This window comes from Miniopterus natalensis, chromosome 1, assembly GCF_054644295.1.
Source record: "Miniopterus natalensis isolate mMinNat1 chromosome 1, mMinNat1.hap1, whole genome shotgun sequence".
NCBI classification, from domain to species: Eukaryota; Metazoa; Chordata; class Mammalia; order Chiroptera; family Miniopteridae; genus Miniopterus; species Miniopterus natalensis.
This window is the reverse complement of record NC_142081.1, coordinates 91,365,666-91,386,419: the sequence shown is the minus strand read 5'-3', so window position 1 is coordinate 91,386,419 and position 20,754 is coordinate 91,365,666. Positions and strand designations below refer to the sequence as shown.

General features: G+C 42.5%; 1 protein-coding gene and 1 long non-coding RNA gene across 3 annotated transcripts in view; one reads left to right on the top strand and one right to left on the bottom strand.

The window, feature by feature from the left end:
* CCNY (cyclin Y) overlaps window positions 1-10,258 on the bottom strand; it is a 201,451-nt gene extending 191,193 nt beyond the window's left edge. The window contains exon 1 of one of the 2 annotated variants that reach the window (XM_016197145.2): window positions 10,027-10,258. In XM_016197145.2, the coding sequence (XP_016052631.1) occupies window positions 10,027-10,180 (154 nt within the window). In that variant the 5' untranslated portion in view covers window positions 10,181-10,258. Of the gene's footprint in view, window positions 1-3,432; window positions 3,616-10,026 lie in introns of those variants that run through there. The other variant, XM_016197146.2, reaches the window with a different exon arrangement.
* A 377-nt stretch (window positions 10,259-10,635) lies between these two features.
* On the top strand, window positions 10,636-14,705 carry LOC107525064 (uncharacterized). Its single transcript, XR_001602024.2, has 3 exons — window positions 10,636-11,046; window positions 12,728-12,817; window positions 14,435-14,705. It is a non-coding gene; the product is annotated as an uncharacterized LOC107525064 (long non-coding RNA).
* Window positions 14,706-20,754: the final 6,049 nt, after the last annotated feature.

The following is a 20,754-nucleotide window of genomic DNA, read 5'->3' as shown; positions in this document are numbered from 1 at the left end:
GGTGGCATAGGTAAAGGAAATACTCACCTTCTCTCAAAACCCCATCAAAATTACAACTAAACTAGAGAACCACCATCATTCAGAACTGCCTGAAATCTGGCTGAATGGAAGTCCTACAACTAGGGAATTAAAGAAGCCGCCACATCAACACTGGTAGGAGGGATAGAGGTGCAGAATGGGCTGGTCCCACACCCACATGTGGCAGATAAAAACTGGGAGGGATATCTGGGCTTCAGAGGTCCCCCCTGAGGAGCAAGGGTCTCAGCCCCACACCAGGCTTCCCAGACCAGAGTTCTAGTGCCAGGAGGAGAAGTCCCCGTAACTTCTGGCTGTAAAAAAACCAACAGAAATTGAGGATGAAGTAACTGAGGGCTCCTGGAGTCCCCAGTGTTCCTCTTAAAGGGCACATGCACAGACCTACTCCAACTCGCTCCCTCTGAGCTCCAGTACTAGGGCAGCAGCTTGAAAGGCACCAGAGACATACATGGAAGAAATGAATGACCGAGGAACTGAATTGTCGGGCATCAGGGCAAGAGCTGAGGGGGAAGCTTTCTCCCAGACAGAAGTGCTGGCAGAAGCCATTGTTCCTTTGATGAGCCAACCTCACACAGAGTCAGCAGGCGAGGGGGTGGTGGGGAATATCTAAGACGCCATCAACCTGGCTCACACTGTTAACCCTGCACTGGTGACTGCCTGAGGCCCTGCCTCACCTAACTTGTGGGCCCATCCAAGCTATTTCCAGTGGCTTTTCCATACGAACGGCCTGTCTTATGTGTCAGATTTCCCTAAAATCTCTAAAACAAGCAGCATCTGGCCTCAGTGAGCTCTGTACCTCTCAGTAAGTGGCCCCAGGACTGGCACTAGCAGCAGCTGACCTTGTTTCACAGGCTGGCCTCATATGGGCACCTCTAAGGCAAGCACAAGTAGCAGCCATCTGCAGATTGCTTTGTAGCTCATGCCAGGTAGCCCCAGAGAAGAACACAGGTGGCGGTGGACCTTGGCCTGCACCTCACATGAGGCTCCAGAGCCAATGCACCCAGTGAACAGCTTCATACCACATCAAAGCACCACCACCCAACCATGTTCACAAGCAACACACTTAAGAGACAGACTCAGTAGGCACCAGAGCCCCACTGAAGTAAGTCCTGATCTGTAGGGTGGGCCCCTGCACAGCTGATCCTCCACAGTGGTCGGATGTCTGTGGTCAGTGGTCACAGCATATCAGCCTGAGGGTAAATCCCTCCCACTGACTTGCCAACAGCAATCAAGGCTCAACTACAAGAAGAAGGTGTACACAGCCCATATGTGGAATGCACCTCAAGGGCCCAACTTGGGTGACCGGAGAGGCTGTGCCACTGGACCCTAAAGAACACCTACTACATTAGGCCACTCTACCAAACCTGGGAGATATAGTTCTACCTAATACACAGAAACAAACACAGGGAGTCTGCCAAAATGAGGAGACAAAGAAACATGTCCCAAGTGTACGAACAGAACAAATCTCCACAGAAAGAAATAAACAAAATAGAGACATGTGATTTATGAGATGCAAAGTTCAAAACACTGGTTATAAGGATGCTGAATGAACTTGAGTAAGAACTTCAAAAGCATTAAAAAAGACCAGTCAGAAATGAAGGATACACTAACTGAAATGAAGAATAATTTACACGGAATCAGCAGGAGAACAGATGAAGCAGAGAACCAAATCAGCAATTTGGAATGTAAGGAAGCAAAAAACAACCAATTACAATAGCAAAAAGAATCCAAATAAATGAGAATAGTGTAAGGAGCCTCTGGGACAACCACAAGCACATCAACATTCACATAATAGGGATACTGGAAGAAAAAGAAACAGAACAAAACACTGAAAACCTACTCGAAAAAATGACAGAAAACTTGCCTAACTTGATGAAGAAATACACATACAAGTCCAGGAAGCACAAAGTCCCAAACAAGATGAACTCAAAGAGGCCAACACCAAAACACATCATATCCAGGAGATCATGGTTCAATTTCCAGTGAGGGCACATGCCCAGGTTGTGGTCTGGATCCCCAGCAAAGGCAGTTCAGGAGGCAGCCAATCAATGACTCTCTCATCACTGATGTTTCTCTCTCCCTCTCCCTTCTTCTCTCTGAAATCAATAAAAATATATTTTTAAAAAAACCAAACACATCATCATTAAAATGCCAAAGGTTAAAGACAAAGAGAGAATCTTTTTTTTTTAAACATATCTTTATTGAGTTCAGAGAGAGGAAAGGAAGGGGGAGAGAGAGAGATAGAAATACCAATGATGAGAGAGTCATTGATCGGCTGCCTAGCCCACAACCCGGGCATGTGCCCTGACCGGGAATCGAACCCCAATCTCCTGGATCCTAGGTCGATGCTCAACCGCTGAGCCACACCCGGCCGGGCCAAAGAGAGAATCTTAAAAGCAGCAAGAGAAAGACAGTTAGTTACCTACAAGGGAGCTCCCATGAGACTGTCAGCTGATTTTTTAACAGAAACTTTGCAGGACAGAAGGGATTGGCAAAAAATATTCAAAGTGATGAAAAGCAAGGACCCACAGCCAAGATTCCCCAGCAAAGCTATCATTTAGAATCGAAGGACAGATAATTTCTCATACAAGAAAAACCTAAAGGAGTTAGTTCATCACCACCAAACCAGTATTACGTGAAATGTTAAAGGGTCCTCTTTAAGAAGAAAAAAAATCAAAAATATGAACAATTAAATGGCAATAAATACATATCTATCAACAATCGAATCTAAAAAACAAAATAAATGAACAAGCAAACAGAAACAGAACATTCTGACAGTAGCCAGATTGGAGGGGGGTTGGGGAGATACCTGAAAAAGGTGAAAGGATTAAGAAGTACAAATTGAGCCCGGCTGGGCGTGGCTCAGCGGTTGAGAGTCAACCTACGATCCAGGCGATCGGGGTTTGATTCCCGGTCAGGGCACATGCCCGGGTTGCGGGCTCAATCAATGACTCTCTCATCATTGATGTTTCTATCTCTCTCTCTCCCTCTCCTTTCCTCTCTCTGAAATCAATAAAGATATATTTTTTAAAAAAAAAGAAGTACAAATTGATTGTAACAGAACAGTCATGGTGATATAAAGTACAGCATAGGGAATATAGTCGATAATATTCCAATAACTCTGTATGGTGTCAAGATGGGTGCAAGACTTGTCAGGATGGTCACTTAGAAAGTTATATAATGTCTAATCACCGGGGTGTACACCTGAAACTAATAATGTATGTCAACTGTAATTGAAAAATAAAAAATGATTTTTAAAAAAAGGAGCAGTATGCTAGAAAGAGCAGTATTTCTATTCCAAATTCTACTGCCAGCAAGCTTCCCATTCAAAGCCACACAACTCTGTAGAACCTCACCCCACCCAGCTCTAGAATTCCAGTTATCTTCTGGTACTACCTTGAATATTTGATGTTTTTGTTAGCATGAGCCCTTCAGGATGTCGGCTGCTATGGGCAGTTCAAACAGTTTGTTGTAGATCTTGAAGCACACTTCATATTTAATACAAGAAAATCCACAAGTGATATGTTCATATTGACATATGTTCATCTGATAGTTTTAGCTTATTAAGCACTTTAATCTCTCTCATTTTTGTTTTTTTTAATCCTCTCCCAAGGATATGTTTTTCATTGATTCTGGAGAAAGAGGAAGGGAGAGGGAGAGGGAGAGGGAGAGGGAGAGGGAGAGGGAGAGGGAGAGGGAGAGGGAGAGAGAAATATCAGTGTGAGAGAGATTCATAGATTGGTTGCCTCCCACATGCACCCCAATCGGGAATCGAACCAGCAACCTGGGTTCATTCCCTGACCAGGAATTGAACCATGACCCTTTGGTGCACGGGATGACACTCAAACCAACTGAGCCACACCAGCTAGGGCTAGTCTCATTTTGATCCTCATTTTAGGTACCTCAGGGCATAAGCCAAGGCAGTACTTTTAAGCAGTTTTTAAGCAGATAGTAAAGTGAGGCTCAGAGGGACAGAGATCTGGAATGCAGGTGTGGTTCCACCTTTATTGTAGACCTAGAGGTACATTTTGTAAACCCCTTAGAAAGAACTCTCCCTGAATTTATTCCCCTTGAGCTCCTCCCTCATTTTTCAGAAAAGGTAGGATAGAGCAGAGAAGAAATGGTCTCCTGACCAAGACTCCCAACAACAAACTACTCAACATTTCAAGATGACGCAAAATACCACAGGGAAAGTGAACTTTCTGCTTCCTTCCTGCTACAAGCTCAAAAGTATACTGAAAGTGTGAGAGGGGCTGACACCAACTGTTAGTGCCATGGACTTACTCTGGTTGCCTAAATGGTGAATCACGATTTGGACTTTGAAGCATGACAAGTATGATATTGTCAACAGCTCTCTTGTGAAAGATACCAACACAGCTTACTTAAAGTAAGCCCAGCATGACACCCATGGAGCTAAAATCTCCCACCCTGCCCGGCCTGGCATGGCTCAGCGGTTGAGCATCGACCTAGGATCCAGGTGATCGGGGTTCGATTCCCGGTCAGGGCACAGGTTGTGGGCTTGATCCCTAGTCAGGGGCGTGCAGGAGGCAGCCGAACAATGACTCTCTCATCATTGATGTTTCTATCTCTCTCTCCCTTCTCCCTTCCTCTCTCTAAAATCAATAAAGATGTATTAAAAAAATAAAATACAATAAAATCTCTGACCCTGTATGATTAAAACAGAATTTTAAAGCTACTCACATGTCTTACCTCATTATTTTTTTCTTGATTCTATCCTTTCCTGGATAGGAATGGATTTGATCTTTGTGTTAGTTTCATCTAGCCAGAAATGTGAAAGCAGTTCATCTTCTAAGGTTGAGAAAAATGTACTGTTCCACAAAATTATTTAAACCTCACTCCTCTCAAGAAGCAGGGAAAAAAGTGAAAATCTCAATCACAAAATATTGCTAACCAAAAGCATACAGGCAATGACTGGATCTCTTAAAACAAAGCAGGGGGGGAAAAAGAGGACATCTGTAAGACTTTCAACAATAAAAATAAATTTAAAAAAGAGAGAGAGAAAACAAAAACAAAGCAGGCATGGACCAGGCACCAGGAAGGTCAGATTCTAAATACAGATCAGTCCCTAATTAGCTGTCAGAGGGCTATTGAGGTGTGTGTGGAACTCTAGCAAGTGATGGCAGATTAAACCCCAACTTTGTCACTAATTAACTGAGGAAACTTGAGCCAATAATCTCTTAACCCTTAAATTAAGGCTCAATTTCCTCTCCTGTAAAATGGGGAGAACACGGTGAAAATTTTAAAAAGGATAATACAGGTCAGTAATTAGCAGAATTCTCAGTCCAAAGTTAACATGCAGAAGGTTTTACTACCCTTGTCCATGATCTGTATAACCTGGGAAAGAGACTGTACCTCTCCAAGATTTAGTTTCCTTATCTGTAAAAATTAGGGTATGATTCAAATTAGAGAGTGAAACAAGATTAGTCAGTAGAGTGGAGGTCACGTAGCTCATCATGCTTTGAAAAATGGCCCTCTCAGCACACTTGTATACTACCCCTCTGTATACTGCTAACATGCAGTCAGTCCATGTTGGGTCAGTGTCTTCACAAATCTTTGCAGGCAAAATGCCTAAAAAATATTCGTCTGAAATTGAAGACAAAGGAATGCTTTTGTCCATCAGGCTGGAAATATTAAAGTGGGACTGACATTCAAGAAAAAGAACATAGAAGAGATGCAGTCAAACAGTTTGCAGATACCAAAAAAAAAAAAAACAAGAGCAGTAATTCAAGTTTACACTACCACAGGTACTATGATTTAAAATTACTCCTTTTAACAGTACAGGTTATCCTTCCCATACCTAGGATAAGCTGCTCATGCTTTGAGATTCTCTGGATATGAGAAGTTCAAACACCATTTGCTGTGTAAACACATTTCATGTTTAATGCAAGAAAATTAGCATGAGTCATTATGTTCATAACTGCATATGTTCATCTAGTACTTTTTGGTTTATTAAGGGTTTTAGCCTCATTTTGATCCTTAAGAATGTTAGGCGCAGCTAAAGCCATTCATCTGAAGAGACAAGAAAAATAGATTAAAGAGTTCAGACTGGAGACAGTGAGGATGTTAGCCAAGAGAATACACTGAGAAGAGCATTCTAGGCAGAGGGACAGAGCAAAGGCCCTGGAGCAAGAGTATATCTGGTATGTTCAAGGAACAGCACTAAAGGAGGCCAGCATGCCTAGAATAAGCTAGTGAGTAACTGAGGGAGGCAGACAGATTACAAAGGGCCTTGGAGCCCAGTGTAAGGCCTCCATTGTAAAAGTACGTTGTAGAGCTTTTACTCCATGTGAAATGAGTCACTGCAGTTCTTGAGCAGAGGAGTGATGTGTTAAGTTTTAAAAAGGATCCCACCACAGCTGCTGTATTGAGAATAGACTGTAATGGGCAGGGTGGAAGCAGGGCGACCAGTTAGGCTACTTAGATCAGAAGAGCAGCAGGAACAGTTTTAAAAAGTGTCAGATTCTGGATATATTTTGAAGGTAGAGAGTCATGCTTTCCTAGTAGGCTGGATATAGGATGAGGGAGATACTGGGCTGCCAAGCTGACAGCTGATCTACAAAAGAAGTTGCCATCAATCATTCTGCGGTCTAACTGCCTAACTAACACTATGATACACATGTTGCAAGTATCCTGATTTATTTGGTCTCATCAAATTTTAAATTATCTTTAGTCCATCCCTCTCTTTCTCCTCCCACAGACATAATCTACTCAGAGAAGTCCAATCTACTGCAGATAGATGAAGTACATTCTCAGATACAACTGCAATGATAGGCAGCCTACTCCAGAAGGCAACCCCAGACTAGTTAATGTTTGATGGCTAGTCAAGTTGGCTGTATGACCTTGGACAAGCCATTTCTCCTCTCCCTGCCTCATTTCTTTGTCTTAAAGTAAGGATAGTACTACCCATAGGGTTATTCTGAGTACTAAATGAATGAACAGATGCCAAGTAGTATCTGGCACAGAGTAAGCAATATATAAAGGTTGTAATTATTACTATCATTGCTAAGTGTTTTTGTTATTTCTCAATCTCAGAACAATTTTATGAGAAATAGTACTTAAGGAGCTGATGAGTCTAATATTAATTCCAAAAACAGGTATAACCTAACACTAATGCACACTGAGTACAAAGATAGGGCAAGTTGCAGGTAGGTCTCATGGAAGCCTAACGGCCTTAACACAGTCACCGAAATCCTACAGGGCAAATATTACCCATTGTGTGTTTGGACAGAGAAAACATGGGTACGTAGCTCATTTCTCTGTGGGTTAAAGAAACTAACCTCTCATAGAAACCTCATGAACTTCTCAGAACCTTTCCATTGTAGTTGTCTGGAACATCTTTCAGTACATAAGAAAAATGGTTCCTGAGCACCTCAGCTTTTGTTATATACTGTACTTTTGTTATATATTGTACTTTTGTTATATACTGTACCAGAACCAAGAGCTGACATGTAACCTATATAATTTTATTAACCAATATTAACCTGATAAATTTAATTTACAAAAGAGTTGAGATGTAGTTTTAAAATGTTTACTAATTCTCCAACAATAATACAACTATACACACATGTGCACGCACACACATACCCTATTTAACTTAAACCTGTTTTCTTGTCCAGCCTCTGACACTGAATGAATTTCTATGGAAAATGTCCCTGAACAAAAGCAGCAATTTCTCAACCCTGTCTGCATCTTAGAATTACCCGGAAAGCTTTAAACATGATCAAAGGCTCAGTCCTAGATTTCCAGGCTAATTGAAACCAATATTGAAAACTGCTGGATAGGTAAATCCCAGAAGTATCACTTATTGAACTTGGGAAACAAAGAAACACTGTTTAAATATTTCTGCGTTTAAATTAGTATCATAGTATGAACTGGGTTCTGGGGAGAGAGGACATTACAGCCTAAATTAGAAATCCTCCTAACCTGACCTAGTCTCCTGAACCTACTAAACAACTATCCTGAACCTACAAAACAAGAATTGGTGGTCTTCCAAATGTTTTCTCAAAAGTGAATGATGACCAAATTTAGATTTCTTTCATGTGAAGGAACACACAATACTATTCTATTTTTCTGGGGCAAAATCCTCCTAAGCCCTATTGCCAAATAGCTGGTTACAATTACTTTTTTTTCCATTTCCCTACTATAGTCAGTAATAGTATGCAGCCTGGCTCTAAGAAATGTGAATCTTCCTTCTTTTTTTTATTTTTTAATCCATTATTTAAAACATAAAGCCTCACCCTGGCTGGTGTGGCTCAGTTGGTTGGGGAGTCATCCCATGCACCAAAAGGCTGATGGTTTGATTCCCAGTCAAGACACATGCTGGGCTTGAGGGCTCCATCCCCAGTAGGGAGCAGGAAGTCTCAAATAAGTGTCTTTCTCTCTCCCTCTCCCTCTCCCTCCCTCTCTCTCTAAAAATCAATAAAAATATTTTTTATATAATAAATAAACATAAAGCCTCTACCCAATATTAATGCATAATATAAAGGAAAAATTATTGCCAAATGCTTTTGCCTGTCAACAGAGTATAGGGCTGGGTAATGGTTTTCTATAATAAACTCATTCACTCATTCATTTCTTTAAAATACAATACTTATTATTAAGTCTTTACTATATGCTAAACACTTCTTTCAGGTGCTTGTGACCATAGCAGTGATCAAGACATACCTGGACTGAATATCCTTCTAGATGCCTTTAGATGCATAAATTTAAAAATAAAGTATGCATGTAATTCAAAAATATCTAAAGAGTAGGTTAAGATAATGAAGTCTAAAATAACAACTCTAGAAATGTCATGTGGAACCCCAATTTTACTGAGCACCTTTTATAAACCAGACGTTGCACTAGTCTGTTTATATGTGGTACTCATTTAATAAAGCGCTTTCCTAAAGAGATGAAATTACTACTTAGAAGAAATTAAAGAAGGCCAAACAATGAGAAAATTCTTTCTTTTAACTGAGTTTTAAATTTGGATTTCCACACTAGAGGAAATGCTCCATTCTCAAGTTGACAAAAATGAATTAGGACAAAGTTGTGTCAATTCACTCATACAAGGAATTTTTTTCAGATTAGTTCAACCACATTAACTGTAAGATTTCTGGGTTAAAAACAGAAGAAAAATCAAGTTGTCATAAAAGTATATTTTAAACTTCTTAAAGTTAAAAATTACATAAACTCTAAGCATGATGCATAAACTACGCATCTGTAGATATTAAGCCATGTAGCTTATTGATAAAATCGTAATAAAGATACCAGTAAAATAAATAAACTTTACTAGGTGCAGTGATCAGTCTTTCAAACTTCCTTTACAATCACTAATCCAAAGCAAAAGTCACTCAGATCAATTAGGAATTCACAGAACTAATAATTCAGCCCCATGCAAAAACGGGACAACTTAACCCAAAGCTGTTTCCAAACAATTCTAATAATACTCCAAAGCAATTTTTTTAAGCACTCAGGTGGAGTTATTGGACTCCAATCCCTCAACTGCCCTCCCCCTCAAAATCCTTTTGGGGAGGCTTTGGTTTTGTTTTAGCTTTTAAAGGAAATGCTGCTGGGGGACAGTCAAGAAGGGTCAATTTGTAAGTTTTCTGGAAGCTAACACAGGCCAACCCTGCTCTCCAATTCTAGGTAAAGACTAATCCCAAAATGGGCATTCAGTCTTCAGTTTTGCCCAAGACCGTGGTGTACCACTCCCTTCACCTTTTAAAAAACAAACGCGCTCAGCCTGGTCGCGAACAGCTTGGTTGTAGCCCACACCAGACAGTGTCCGGAGCCCGGGGCTCTCCGCCACCCCTGCCCAGCTCTGTCCCTTCACGTCTGGTGGCCGGGGCTGACCAGGGCCAGCTCCCGTCACCTGGCCACCGCCACCACCCTGCACGCAGTACCCGAGCCCTGGGTCCAGAGCCGGGCCGAGAGGGCCAGGCAACCTGTCAGGAGGGCGGGGGAGGGTCCCTGCCGTGCCGCGCTCACCGTCGATGTTCTCCCGGTCGCTGATGTGCTGCAGGTTGCAGCCTGTGTCCTCGCGGCTCAGCTCGGCGTCCGGCCGGTAGGACTCCAGCCGGGAGTGCGCATTCCTCCGGAGCTTGGGGCTGGACGACACGCAGCACGAGGTAGTGTTCCCCATCGTCGGCGGCCAGGAGCCCGCGGCGCTCGCCGGGCTCCCGGGGCCGGGCGTAGAGCGGAGGCCCGCCCGCCGCCAGGGACAGACGGAAGCGCGGTCAGCGGCGGCCGGGCCTCGCCATGGGCGGCGGGTGGGGCGGCGGTGGCGGCGGCCGGCTCCCTCGGCCTCCGAGCCTCCCTGGCCCGCCCGCGGCGGTGGGCCTGTCCGCGGCCGACGAGCGCCGGGAGAGCGCGACTGCAGCCGCCGCGTAGGCCTTACCCCGCCGCGGCCATGGCGGGCGCCGCGCAGGCCCCCTCCCCGCGCTTCCCGCTCGGCGCCCGGGTCCAGGCGGCAGCCTCCGCAAGAGGTTCCGGTTCAAGCGGCAGAGACTGGTGTCCGCGGGAGCAGCGACGTGGGGACGAGGCGGCGGAGGCGGGTACGGCCCTCGGCTCGGCTTGGGGAGGCCGGCGCGGTACGGCCCGGAGGAGGCTCGGCGCCCGCCCCGCCCCGGCGCCGCCCCTTCCCGCTGCCCTGGAAGCAGATCGCGGCCTGGAGGGCGGTCGGGGCCGCCGCGATTTGACTGCTGCATGCGTCCCCAGGCCCGTTTTCTCGGGTCTCCGTCCTCATATCCCCCGCCCTTCCCCCTCGGGAGGGCGGAGGAAGGCCTTTGTAGAGGCCCGGGGTGCCCGAGGCTGCGCCCGGGACCGGCGCGGGGGGCGTTCTTCGTTTTCTTTTTTCTAAGCTTTTAAGAGGAAGCTGCCCTTGACTTGGAAGCTCTCTCTTCTGCTTTGAGCTTAGCGGAGGACTTGATGGTGGCCCCTGGGCTACTTCAGTGTGGAGTCAGCTCCAGCATTTTGAGTCCCATGGAGGTTGATGTGAGGTAGAGACAGGTACGTAACACCAGCCATCCCTGTTACCTTTAAAAACGCTGCTGCGTTCTCTCGTGCTGGTCGCTGTGTGAATCGAGGTCGTTAAATGAGGTAAAGGTAAGCGCCTGGCTGTGGGACGCTCCCCAAACCCTCGTCTGCACCCCGCCCGCCTCGGGCGGAAATAACCTTCCCACCCGCTTCCAAATACTCAGTGAGGAGAGACTGAGGAAAAAATGTTTTCAACACGGAGAAACTTGGTGCAACGCTCTTAATTTTTAAACTGAGGCCCAGAAAGGTGAAGCGATGGGACCAAAGGGGAAGAAAAGTACGGGAATTCATATTTATCTGGCATCGGCATGTGTGTACATCTTGTCAGAGGCTTTATAAACATTAATTCGTTTCATTCTTGGCATCCGGACTTTTTTAACCTGCTTTGCCCCTCTCAGTAATGTTTATACATTTATTAGGCCATATTTTTTAAAAGCTCCATGATCCAACAATATTAATGTCAGTTAGGATAAGTGGTGGATGTCCTTGGAAAATAAATGGCAGCAAAGTGCTGATGTTGACAAGATGACAAAGAAAGTGTAGAAGAGTTCCGAAGAATTGTAGCCTGAAAGATGCGGGGAGATAGCGGCAAGACAAAATAAGCTTCATTAAAGTGGTCTGACGCTCTTGCCTCCCAGGAAAGATGGACTGGAGCATAACTACAAGTCAGTGAGTGTGCACATCCAGATTTTCAGGGCTACAATGCGGGTAAGATGGCTGAAAATCAGGATAGGTTTCTGTACTGTGTATTCTGATTGCTGTTTTGTAGTTTGTGCGCCTTAAGCACTCAATTACTGAACCGTATGTGTATGGCATATTCACTTAGGAACATTAATTTTTATTTAATTATAAAATTTACAATTAATGGTATGGTTTGAAGGGCTTAAGAGGGGAGACCAAATGGCACTGAGGCGATTGACAGCATGTCTGTCTCAAGGTTCCTCTTCTGTAGGGTTACTGGACATAACATCTGGAGGCAGAAGACATGAGTGGGGGTTTCAGGGTAGCCAGACTCATGCCAAAAGATGGGACAGCCTCTGATTGCAGAGATTTTTCTGTCCGTCTACCACCCCTACCTACTCTTTGGCATTCCTACTGTATTTGCCTTAGAAATGCACCTGTTGGACTTCTTCAGAAGTATGACCTTTGGTCAGCAGGCCTGGGGAGGAAAGATAAGTGCTAAAGCCTCATCAGTGATTTATCTGAGTGCCAACCACCACACCTTGCTACACACATACGCTTCAAACTCCTCCAGGCAGAGATGCCTCCTGCTTGACACATAGCGACACTTTGGGGAAGGTGTCACTTATTGAACACCTGCTAGAAGCCAGGCATTGTACTAAGTATTTTTTACATTTAAGCCTATACTGTTACCTCCCATTTTACAAATAGACACTTTAATTCCAATAATTAAACCTGTCTAAGGTAAGACTACTGAGAAATGGTTTAACTAGGGGGTTGCACCTTGGTTTTGATTACAAAATCCATAAGGTTCCCTCTCAGTTGCATCCAGCCCAACCTCCTGCCCCCACCTCTAGGTATCACTACACCAGACACGGCATGGAACAGATGAGAATAATGAGAAAAGAAATCTGTAGGAGTTTTGAGTGGAAAGGACATTCATGTTGCTTCTCTTTTCTCTTGCTGAATAAAGCTGCAAGTGACTGCTTAGGACTAGTTCTAGACTTGGAAAAGAGAGAAAAGAGCCTTGTTATTTCTGTGGAGCCCAGCCCTTCTGACCAGAGTAAGTAGCAGGTCAACAAGGAGAAGCATTATGCAGAAATTTAGCCATACCATCTCTGACATTGTATCACTTGAAAATCTAAATGCGGGGACACTTACTCAAGAGGATGGATCTAGCCCATGATTGGGGCTGGAAGTGGGAGAGGGCAGGCGAGAGCTACAACCCAAGGCCCTGTTCTCAAAACATTTAGCCTTCTTAGAAACCATCAACCTGGATCTAATCAAAGCCAACCCTGCTCTTTGAGCAATCATTTCATAATTCTTTTCCTTCATTTTTCTTTGTTACCAGGGTTTAAGAATTTGTTCATTATAAAGAGGTAGATATGGAACTTTAGTATTAACTTAAATGTTTATAAGATCTTATAAAAACAAATCAGTGAGTATCGGCCACCTTAATCAAATTAGGTAGAGCATAAGTACAGTCTTCAGATACTGTACATACAGCCGTGAAATACGAATCTGTCATTTGCACAACTCCCTGAATCACCTTGTAGAATACAAAAAACACTGAGCCAAGTTAACCCAGGACCTGGACCTTTTGTCAGAAGGAGGAAAAAGGCTACTCTCAGGAACAAAGAAAAAAACCTGCTCAGAGTATATCTGCCCTTTCCTTGTCACCTGGTAGCCAGTTTGCTATGTCAGTTACTCAAACATTTGTAAGGCAGTTGTGAAATTACCAAGACTCTGTTGTACCGCCAGTTCTCTTGTCACCCAAATGACCTCTCCTCAAATAAGGCCTCCGTTTAGTACTCGATGGTAAGCAGTTCACAAAGTGGGAAAGGATTTACTTTGACAGCCACTTTACCTTGACCAATGTAAGTGATTTAATTATTGATAAAACATTTGCAAGTGTGCTAAACCAGGCACCTTGGGGATACAAAAAATAAGATATAGTTCTTGCCCTGGAGAAACTCATAGTGCAATAAACAGTCAAAAGAACAGGTTTAGAACATGTCCAGTAATGTGAGTGATTATAATCATTTAGTACTAAATTCTTAAGAATACCAAGCCTGCTACCTATAAATAAATGCCTTTATCACCTGTGAGTACACCTTTAAGAGATTTATCCCATAAATTAAAGAATTGTACCCAGAGGCTGTCAGATTGGAAATTCCCACAAGCAATTAAAGATGGCTAGTAGATTTAAACACCAATGGCAAATCTTTTGGACCAGAGTAACTGCCAGGAACGTTGTATTGAGAAGGATTCTGAGGTTATGTTCCACCTTAAGACGGAAAAACACTGCCATGAGGAAAGGAGGAGGAGAAGATAACACTGATGGCACATATTTCCTGTCCATGAGTAAAACCTTGGTTTAAATAACAAAACGGGGCAGCCGAAATCTGTGGGTACCTGGGCAATGCCCACTTGGAAACTGATTTATCTACCTCACCACTGAGAATTCACCACCTGTCCCCAGGCTAAACAGCCTTAAGTCTAATCTCTTTTGCCAAACTATCTTCTCTATCCCTCTTCATTCACCATGAACACTCTGAGAACTAGGATGTACTTTTGATAAGGTAAATTCCAGCATCTCACAAGGTCAGGCATAGGTCAGACTGGGAGAGGCTGCCACTTCCCTACTCAGCATGGGTTCTTCCATCTCCCTTCAATACAGGTCCTCCATTCTGGAAGGCACAGCAGTATGCCTGCCTCAAAGTTGACAGCTGGCCACGTGGCTAAATCGAGCCAATGAGATATGAGTGGAATCTTCCAGGAAAGCTCTCTGAAGAGGCTTCCTTTTTTCTGCTTTCTGGAATGTGGACATGATGGCTGGAATTCAAGCATGTATGAGTACCAGGTGACCTTGAAGATGGAAGCCGTGAACTAAGATAATGTCCCTGTACTCTTCTTTTACCTGAGAGAAATAAACTCTGTTGTATAAGCCAGTGTTATTTTGAACTCCCAAGTTATATGCAGCTAAACCTAATCCTGATCTGGCCAGGATTTGATATTATTCTTTGATAGAGTTTTATGTATTCATGTTGACAGCTTTCTCTGATTGAGCCCCAGATAATAGGGACTTTGACCTAGAACTGTGGAGTGTCATATATACTTGGTTCCCATAGGGGAATCCAGGTTGGAACAGTGAGGTACAGTAGGCAGGCTCTGGAGCTAAGGTAGGGTTTTGGTGGCAAAAGGCAGATTAGTCCCCATGGAAATTAAAAGAATTAAATACCTGATACACTCTTTTAGTATACCACTCCTTCAGTATTGAAGCCAAAGTTTCCTGAAAACAGGAAACTCCATGAATATACCCTGGTATATATGTTCAAGATCCACCTGATCCAGGAAATTGGATCCATTTTTTCTGGACCTCTCTTTGTGATCCCACTGACTATTTGGGAAAGGGATGGGAAGGTTGCTTCTGTTACCTTATACTCTTCCCAACACATGCAACAAGTCTTTTTAGTCCAGGATGACTGGCATTAATGGCCCTGGCCAGGGATTTATTGAATGTCTCCCATGATCCACACACTTTCACTTACCTTTATCTTAGTTAACTGGCCTTAATTCAGACCGTTTCCAACACAACAAAATGCAACAGCATTTTAAAAGTAAAACTAGATAGTTAATGAGTTATGTTAACTTACTGCCTCTACCTCACATTGTTCACCTTGAAGGAACTCAAAACACTCTGCTGCTATAATTCAACATTCAAATAGTCCTGGGGTCCCCAGGAGCAACTAGGTAGATCGTACTGAAGTGGGCAGTCCTGTCACTACCCGCTTAAAATATGTAAATAGCCTCTTACTGTTTTTAGAATGCCACTTTGCCTGGCATTCAAGCTGAATTTTCTCCAGCTAACAAGAATTGCTCACAACTCACTTTCACTTTACTCATGTGACCCTATCCCCTGAAAATACTCTTCCTCCTCCCCTGCCCCAGCTGCCATGAGTTGTTGTTCTTGTTTGTTTGTTGTTGTTTTTTTACTTTAAATTTTTATTTTAAATTTAAGTCATTTTTAATTTTCAATCAGTTGCCATACAATATTATATTAGTTTCAGGTATGCACCCCAGTGATTAGACATTATATAGCTTACTAAGTGATCATCCCAAAAAAATCTAGTTAGTACCCACCTGACACCATACCTAGTTATAATATTACTGACTATATTCACTATGTTGTACTTTACAACCCCCTGACTATTCTGTAACAACCAATTTGTACTTCTTAGTCCCTTCACCGTTTTCACCCATCCCCCTAACCCCTCTCCCATCTGGCAACTGTCAAAATGTTCTCTCCATCTATGAGTCTGTCTCTGTTATGCTGCTTCATTTTTTTTTAAAAGATTAATTTGTTGATAGACATGTATTTATTGGCATTTTATTGTTCATATTTTTTATCTTTTTTAATGTTCTTTGATTCTATATGATAGCTTTGCTAGGTAGAGTTATCTTGGTTGTAGGTGCTTGCTTTTAATTACTTTGAATATTTCTTGCCACTCCATTCTGGCCTGCGAAGTTTCTGATGAAAAATCAGCTGACAGTCTTTTGGGAGCTCCCTTGTGGGCAACTAACTGCTTTTAAGATTCTCTTTTTGTCTTTAACCTTTTGTATTTTAATTATGACCTGTCTTCTAAAAAATTTTTTTCTTTTCAGTTACAGTTGACATACATCATTATATTAGTTTCCAGTGTACACCTCAGTGACCAGACATTACATAACTTAATAAGTGATCACTCCAATAAATCCTGCACTCACCCAACACCATGCATATTTATTAAATTATTATTTACTATATTCCCTGTGCTGTTCTTTACATCCCCATGACTATTCTGTAAAAACCAATTTGTACTTCTTAATCCCTTCGACTTTTTCACTCATCCTCCCAAACCCCTTCCATCTGGCAACCAACAAAAAGTATTCTGTATCTGTGAGTCTGTTTTCTGTTCTGTTTGTTCATTTTGTTTATAGAATGAATTATTGATAGATATGTATTTATTGCTATTTAATTGTTCATATTTTTTATCTTCTTCTTAAAGAATACTTCTTAACATAATTCATATAATACTGGTTTGGTGGTGATGAACTCTTTTGGCTTTTCCTTGTCTGGGAAGCTTTTGAATGAAAGCTTCCTTTGCTTCTGAATGATAGCTTTGTAGGGTAGAGTAATCTTGGCTGTAGGTCCTTGCTTTTCAACACTTTGAATATTACTTGCCATTCCTTTATGACCTGCAAAGTTTCTGTTAAGAAATCAGCTGACAATCTTATGGGAGCTCCCCTGTAGGTAACTAACTCCTTTTCTCTTGCTACTTTTAAGATTCTCTCTGTCTTTAACCTTTGGCATTTTAATTATGTGTCTTGGTGTGGGCCTCTTTGGGTTCATCTTGTTTGAGACTCTGTGCACTTCCTGGACTTGTATGTCTATTTCCTTCACCAATTTCTTGCTCGCTCTCTTCTCCTTTTGACATCCCCATGATGCAAATGTTGATATGTTTGAAGTTATCCCAGAGGCTCCTTATACCATCCTCATTTTTTTTTAATTCTTTTTTCTTTTTGCTGTTCTGATTGGGTCTTTTTTGCTTCCTTATATTCCAAATTCTTTGAATCTCAGCATCCTGTCTTCAACTGTTGATCCCCTATAAATTATTCTTTATTTCAGTTAGTGTGTCCTTCATTTCTGACTGGTCCTTTTTTTATGTTGTCAACGTTCTTAGTAAGTTTCTTGAAGTTCTAAGTTTTGTGAGCATCCTTATAATCATTGCTTTGAACTCTGGTAGTTTGCTTGCTTCTATGTCATTTAGTTCTTTTTCTGGAGATTTCTTCTATTCTTTCACTTGCAACATGTTTATTTGTTTCTGCATTTTTGCTGCTTCTCTGTGTTTGTTTCTCTGTATTAGGTAGAGCTGCTATGTCTCCTGGGCTTGGTAGAGCGTCCTGTTATAGTAGATGTCCTGTAGGGTCCAGTGGCACAGCCTCCCTGATCACCCAAGCTGGGCACTCCAATTGTATAACCCCTCCTCCTCTGGGCTGTGTAGAACCCTCCTGTTATAGTTGAGCCTTGATTGCTGTTAGCACATCAATGGGCGGGATTTACCCCCAGGCCTATCCACTGAAAGGACTGGCTGCCACCACCAACCACCGTGGATGATCAGCTGTGCAGGGGCCCTCACCACAGAGCAGGATGTACTTCAGCAGGGCTCTGATACCCACTGAGTCTGCCCCTCGAGTGTGTCATTGTGGAGGTGGTTGGATGATGTGTTGATGTGGTGTGAAACTGTCCACCGAGTGCACTGGCTCTGGGGCCTCCTGGGAGATACACAACTGCACTTAGAAGTCAGGCCAGAAGTCAGGCCGATGCCCCACCCCACCCCCCGAAGCCATGGAAGACAAACTTCACACACCCAAAGTCAGTCTGGATTAGCACCTCAACTAGCTACAAATTAGCCATGGCTAAGCCCACCCAACTCCACAGGACAAAGCTGCCATTTGTTTTTAATCCTACTTATCCTTCAAGGCCCAACACAAGCACTGCTTTTTCTCAGTCCCTAATGCTGGAGATCATAAACTCATATACGCTTTATATAAAACCACTGATCTCTTCCTACTTTTGTTGTTTTTATGCATTAATTTTTTTTCTTTTTTCTTTTTTTTAATATATCTTTATTGATTTTAGAGAGAGGAAAGGAGCGGCGGAGAGAGAGATAGAAACATCAATGATGAGAGAGTCATTGATTGGCTGCCTCCTGCACACCCGACTAGGGATCAAGCCCGAAACCCGGGCATATGCTTTGACTGGGAATCGAACCCTGATCGTCTGTATCCTAGGTCAACGCTCAACCACTGAGCCATACCCGGGCGGGCTATGCATTAATTTTTTTATCTTCCCTGTTAAGCTGTAAGCTCCTAAAGAGTGCCCAAGCCTCCCTCATTCCTCTTGTGCTCGCCACAATGCATGGCATCTAGGAGGCACCCAAGGACTATTTGTTACCTGAATAAAAGGCAGGCAAGTGCCTGAACATTTTTTTTACCCCCTCAGCCTTCTGGTATTTTTCTTTCTCTCCTTCGTTTATACTCAGCAAGGGAAGGATAGGGAATGAATTGTTTATTTATTGAAATTCCAAGTTTAAGAGAGGAACTTCTGGCCATTCTATGATCAGTAATTGGATGGTTTCCTTGATTCTCACAGCATCTTATATATGCCCACACCACAGCATTTATCAATATGTATGTAGTATTTTTACCCACATTTGTCCCAAGTAAACTCTGAAGTAGGAAGCAGAACTTGTAGCCCTGTTACTAAGAGAAGTAATGCTTAAGAGATACTCCGCTACTGAGAACAGTGGCACCTAAAAGTCATCAAGGCACTCTCCAGATAAATCTCCAAAGCAGTCATTGCCTCACCTTAGTTTCCCTACAGTGGACCAGAATAAAATTTTGCACACCTAACAGGGAAGCTGCATACAGGTAGAAAACTAGATCCAGCCTTGACAGTTCTTCAGCATTTTATTTTTCCATGTTCCAAATTGCTTCAGTGTATCCTGTTATCATTTCTATTTTCCATTTTGTCCAGCAGGAGAACTTATAGTTGACAATACCAGCAATGTATCTTCATGATAGTATCACCTTACTCCAAAGCTCTCAAGAAATGACCCCATGACCATTACAAACCTCATAGAAACTTCTTCCCTAACAGAGTGCCTGAAATTCCCAGTTGGCTATCCCTTGGGAATAAGTCCTTAAAATCTCATGTTGTCTTTAATAAGTGATTATTGGAATATTCACACATTAAAATGTTACCTATTCTCGGGCTGGCCAGTGTTGCTCAGTGGTTAGAGCATGCACTCACAGACCAAAGGGTCCCATGTTCGATTCTCAGTCAAGGACACATGCCTGAGTTGCAGGCTCAATCACAGGTTCCAGCCGGTCTGGGAGAGTGTGGGAGGCAGCCAATCAATGGGTGTCTCTCGAATTGATCTTTCTCTTTCTCTCTCTCTTTCACTCTCTCTCTTTTCCCCTCCCTCCCTCCCTTTCAGTCTCTCTGAAAATCAATGGGGAAAAATATCCTAGGGTGAGAATTAACAGCAACAAAAAATGTTACCTATTCTCTAATAACATAGTACCAGTTAGTATATCTGATTAGCCAGAGTGTTCACCTCTCAAGTCACTAAATGAATAGTAGAACACAGGGCAGCATCTTCACTCATAAAACTGAGGGGCCAGAGAAAAAGGAACAATGAGAGAATAAGACCTGTTCTGGGAGGGGGTCTAGCCAAGACCCACCATGGAGGACCTTGGGGCACACAGGGAAAGAGGGGCACCAAGTGCAAAGGGAATCAGGTGAAAAAGAGTAAAATCAGTGTAGGGAAAGACTCATTGTACCTGCTCCCAAAATGTATAGTTCACAGTGTTGCCTTTTGCTAAACAGAAAAGAGGAACAGGATTTATCTTATCTTCCATACTCTAAAGGTGTGAATGAGGTAGGAAAAGAAAGGACTTCTTTGGAAATAAAAGCACTTCCACCTTGCTATATCATATTTTTCTACTTAAAAATAACTGATTTAAAAATATTTGAAATAAATACTAATATTCATAGAGGTTGTTTGGCAAAATATGGTAAAAATTGCCATTTATAAAATTGAAAAATTGAATGCAAACTCAATGCCTATGAATCAACTAGTTAAGTAAATTCTGCTACATGCAATGGAATTCTGTGAAGTCATAAAAATAAAGATGGTATATATCTACATTTATTATACAAAGCCATGAAATATAGTTGAGAGAAAAGGCAGGTTGATCCTTTTTACAAAAAAACTGTATATCCCTATGAATAACATGCAAAGAGATGCTTTAGGGATATTCACAAATAGACTGGTTAACAATGATTATATCCAAAATACAAAACTTAGTTGATTTTGTTTTCCTCTGTATATATTTTTTTCATTAAATCTTTATCTTTTCCACAAGCAATAATGCATTTCCTATTTCCTTTCG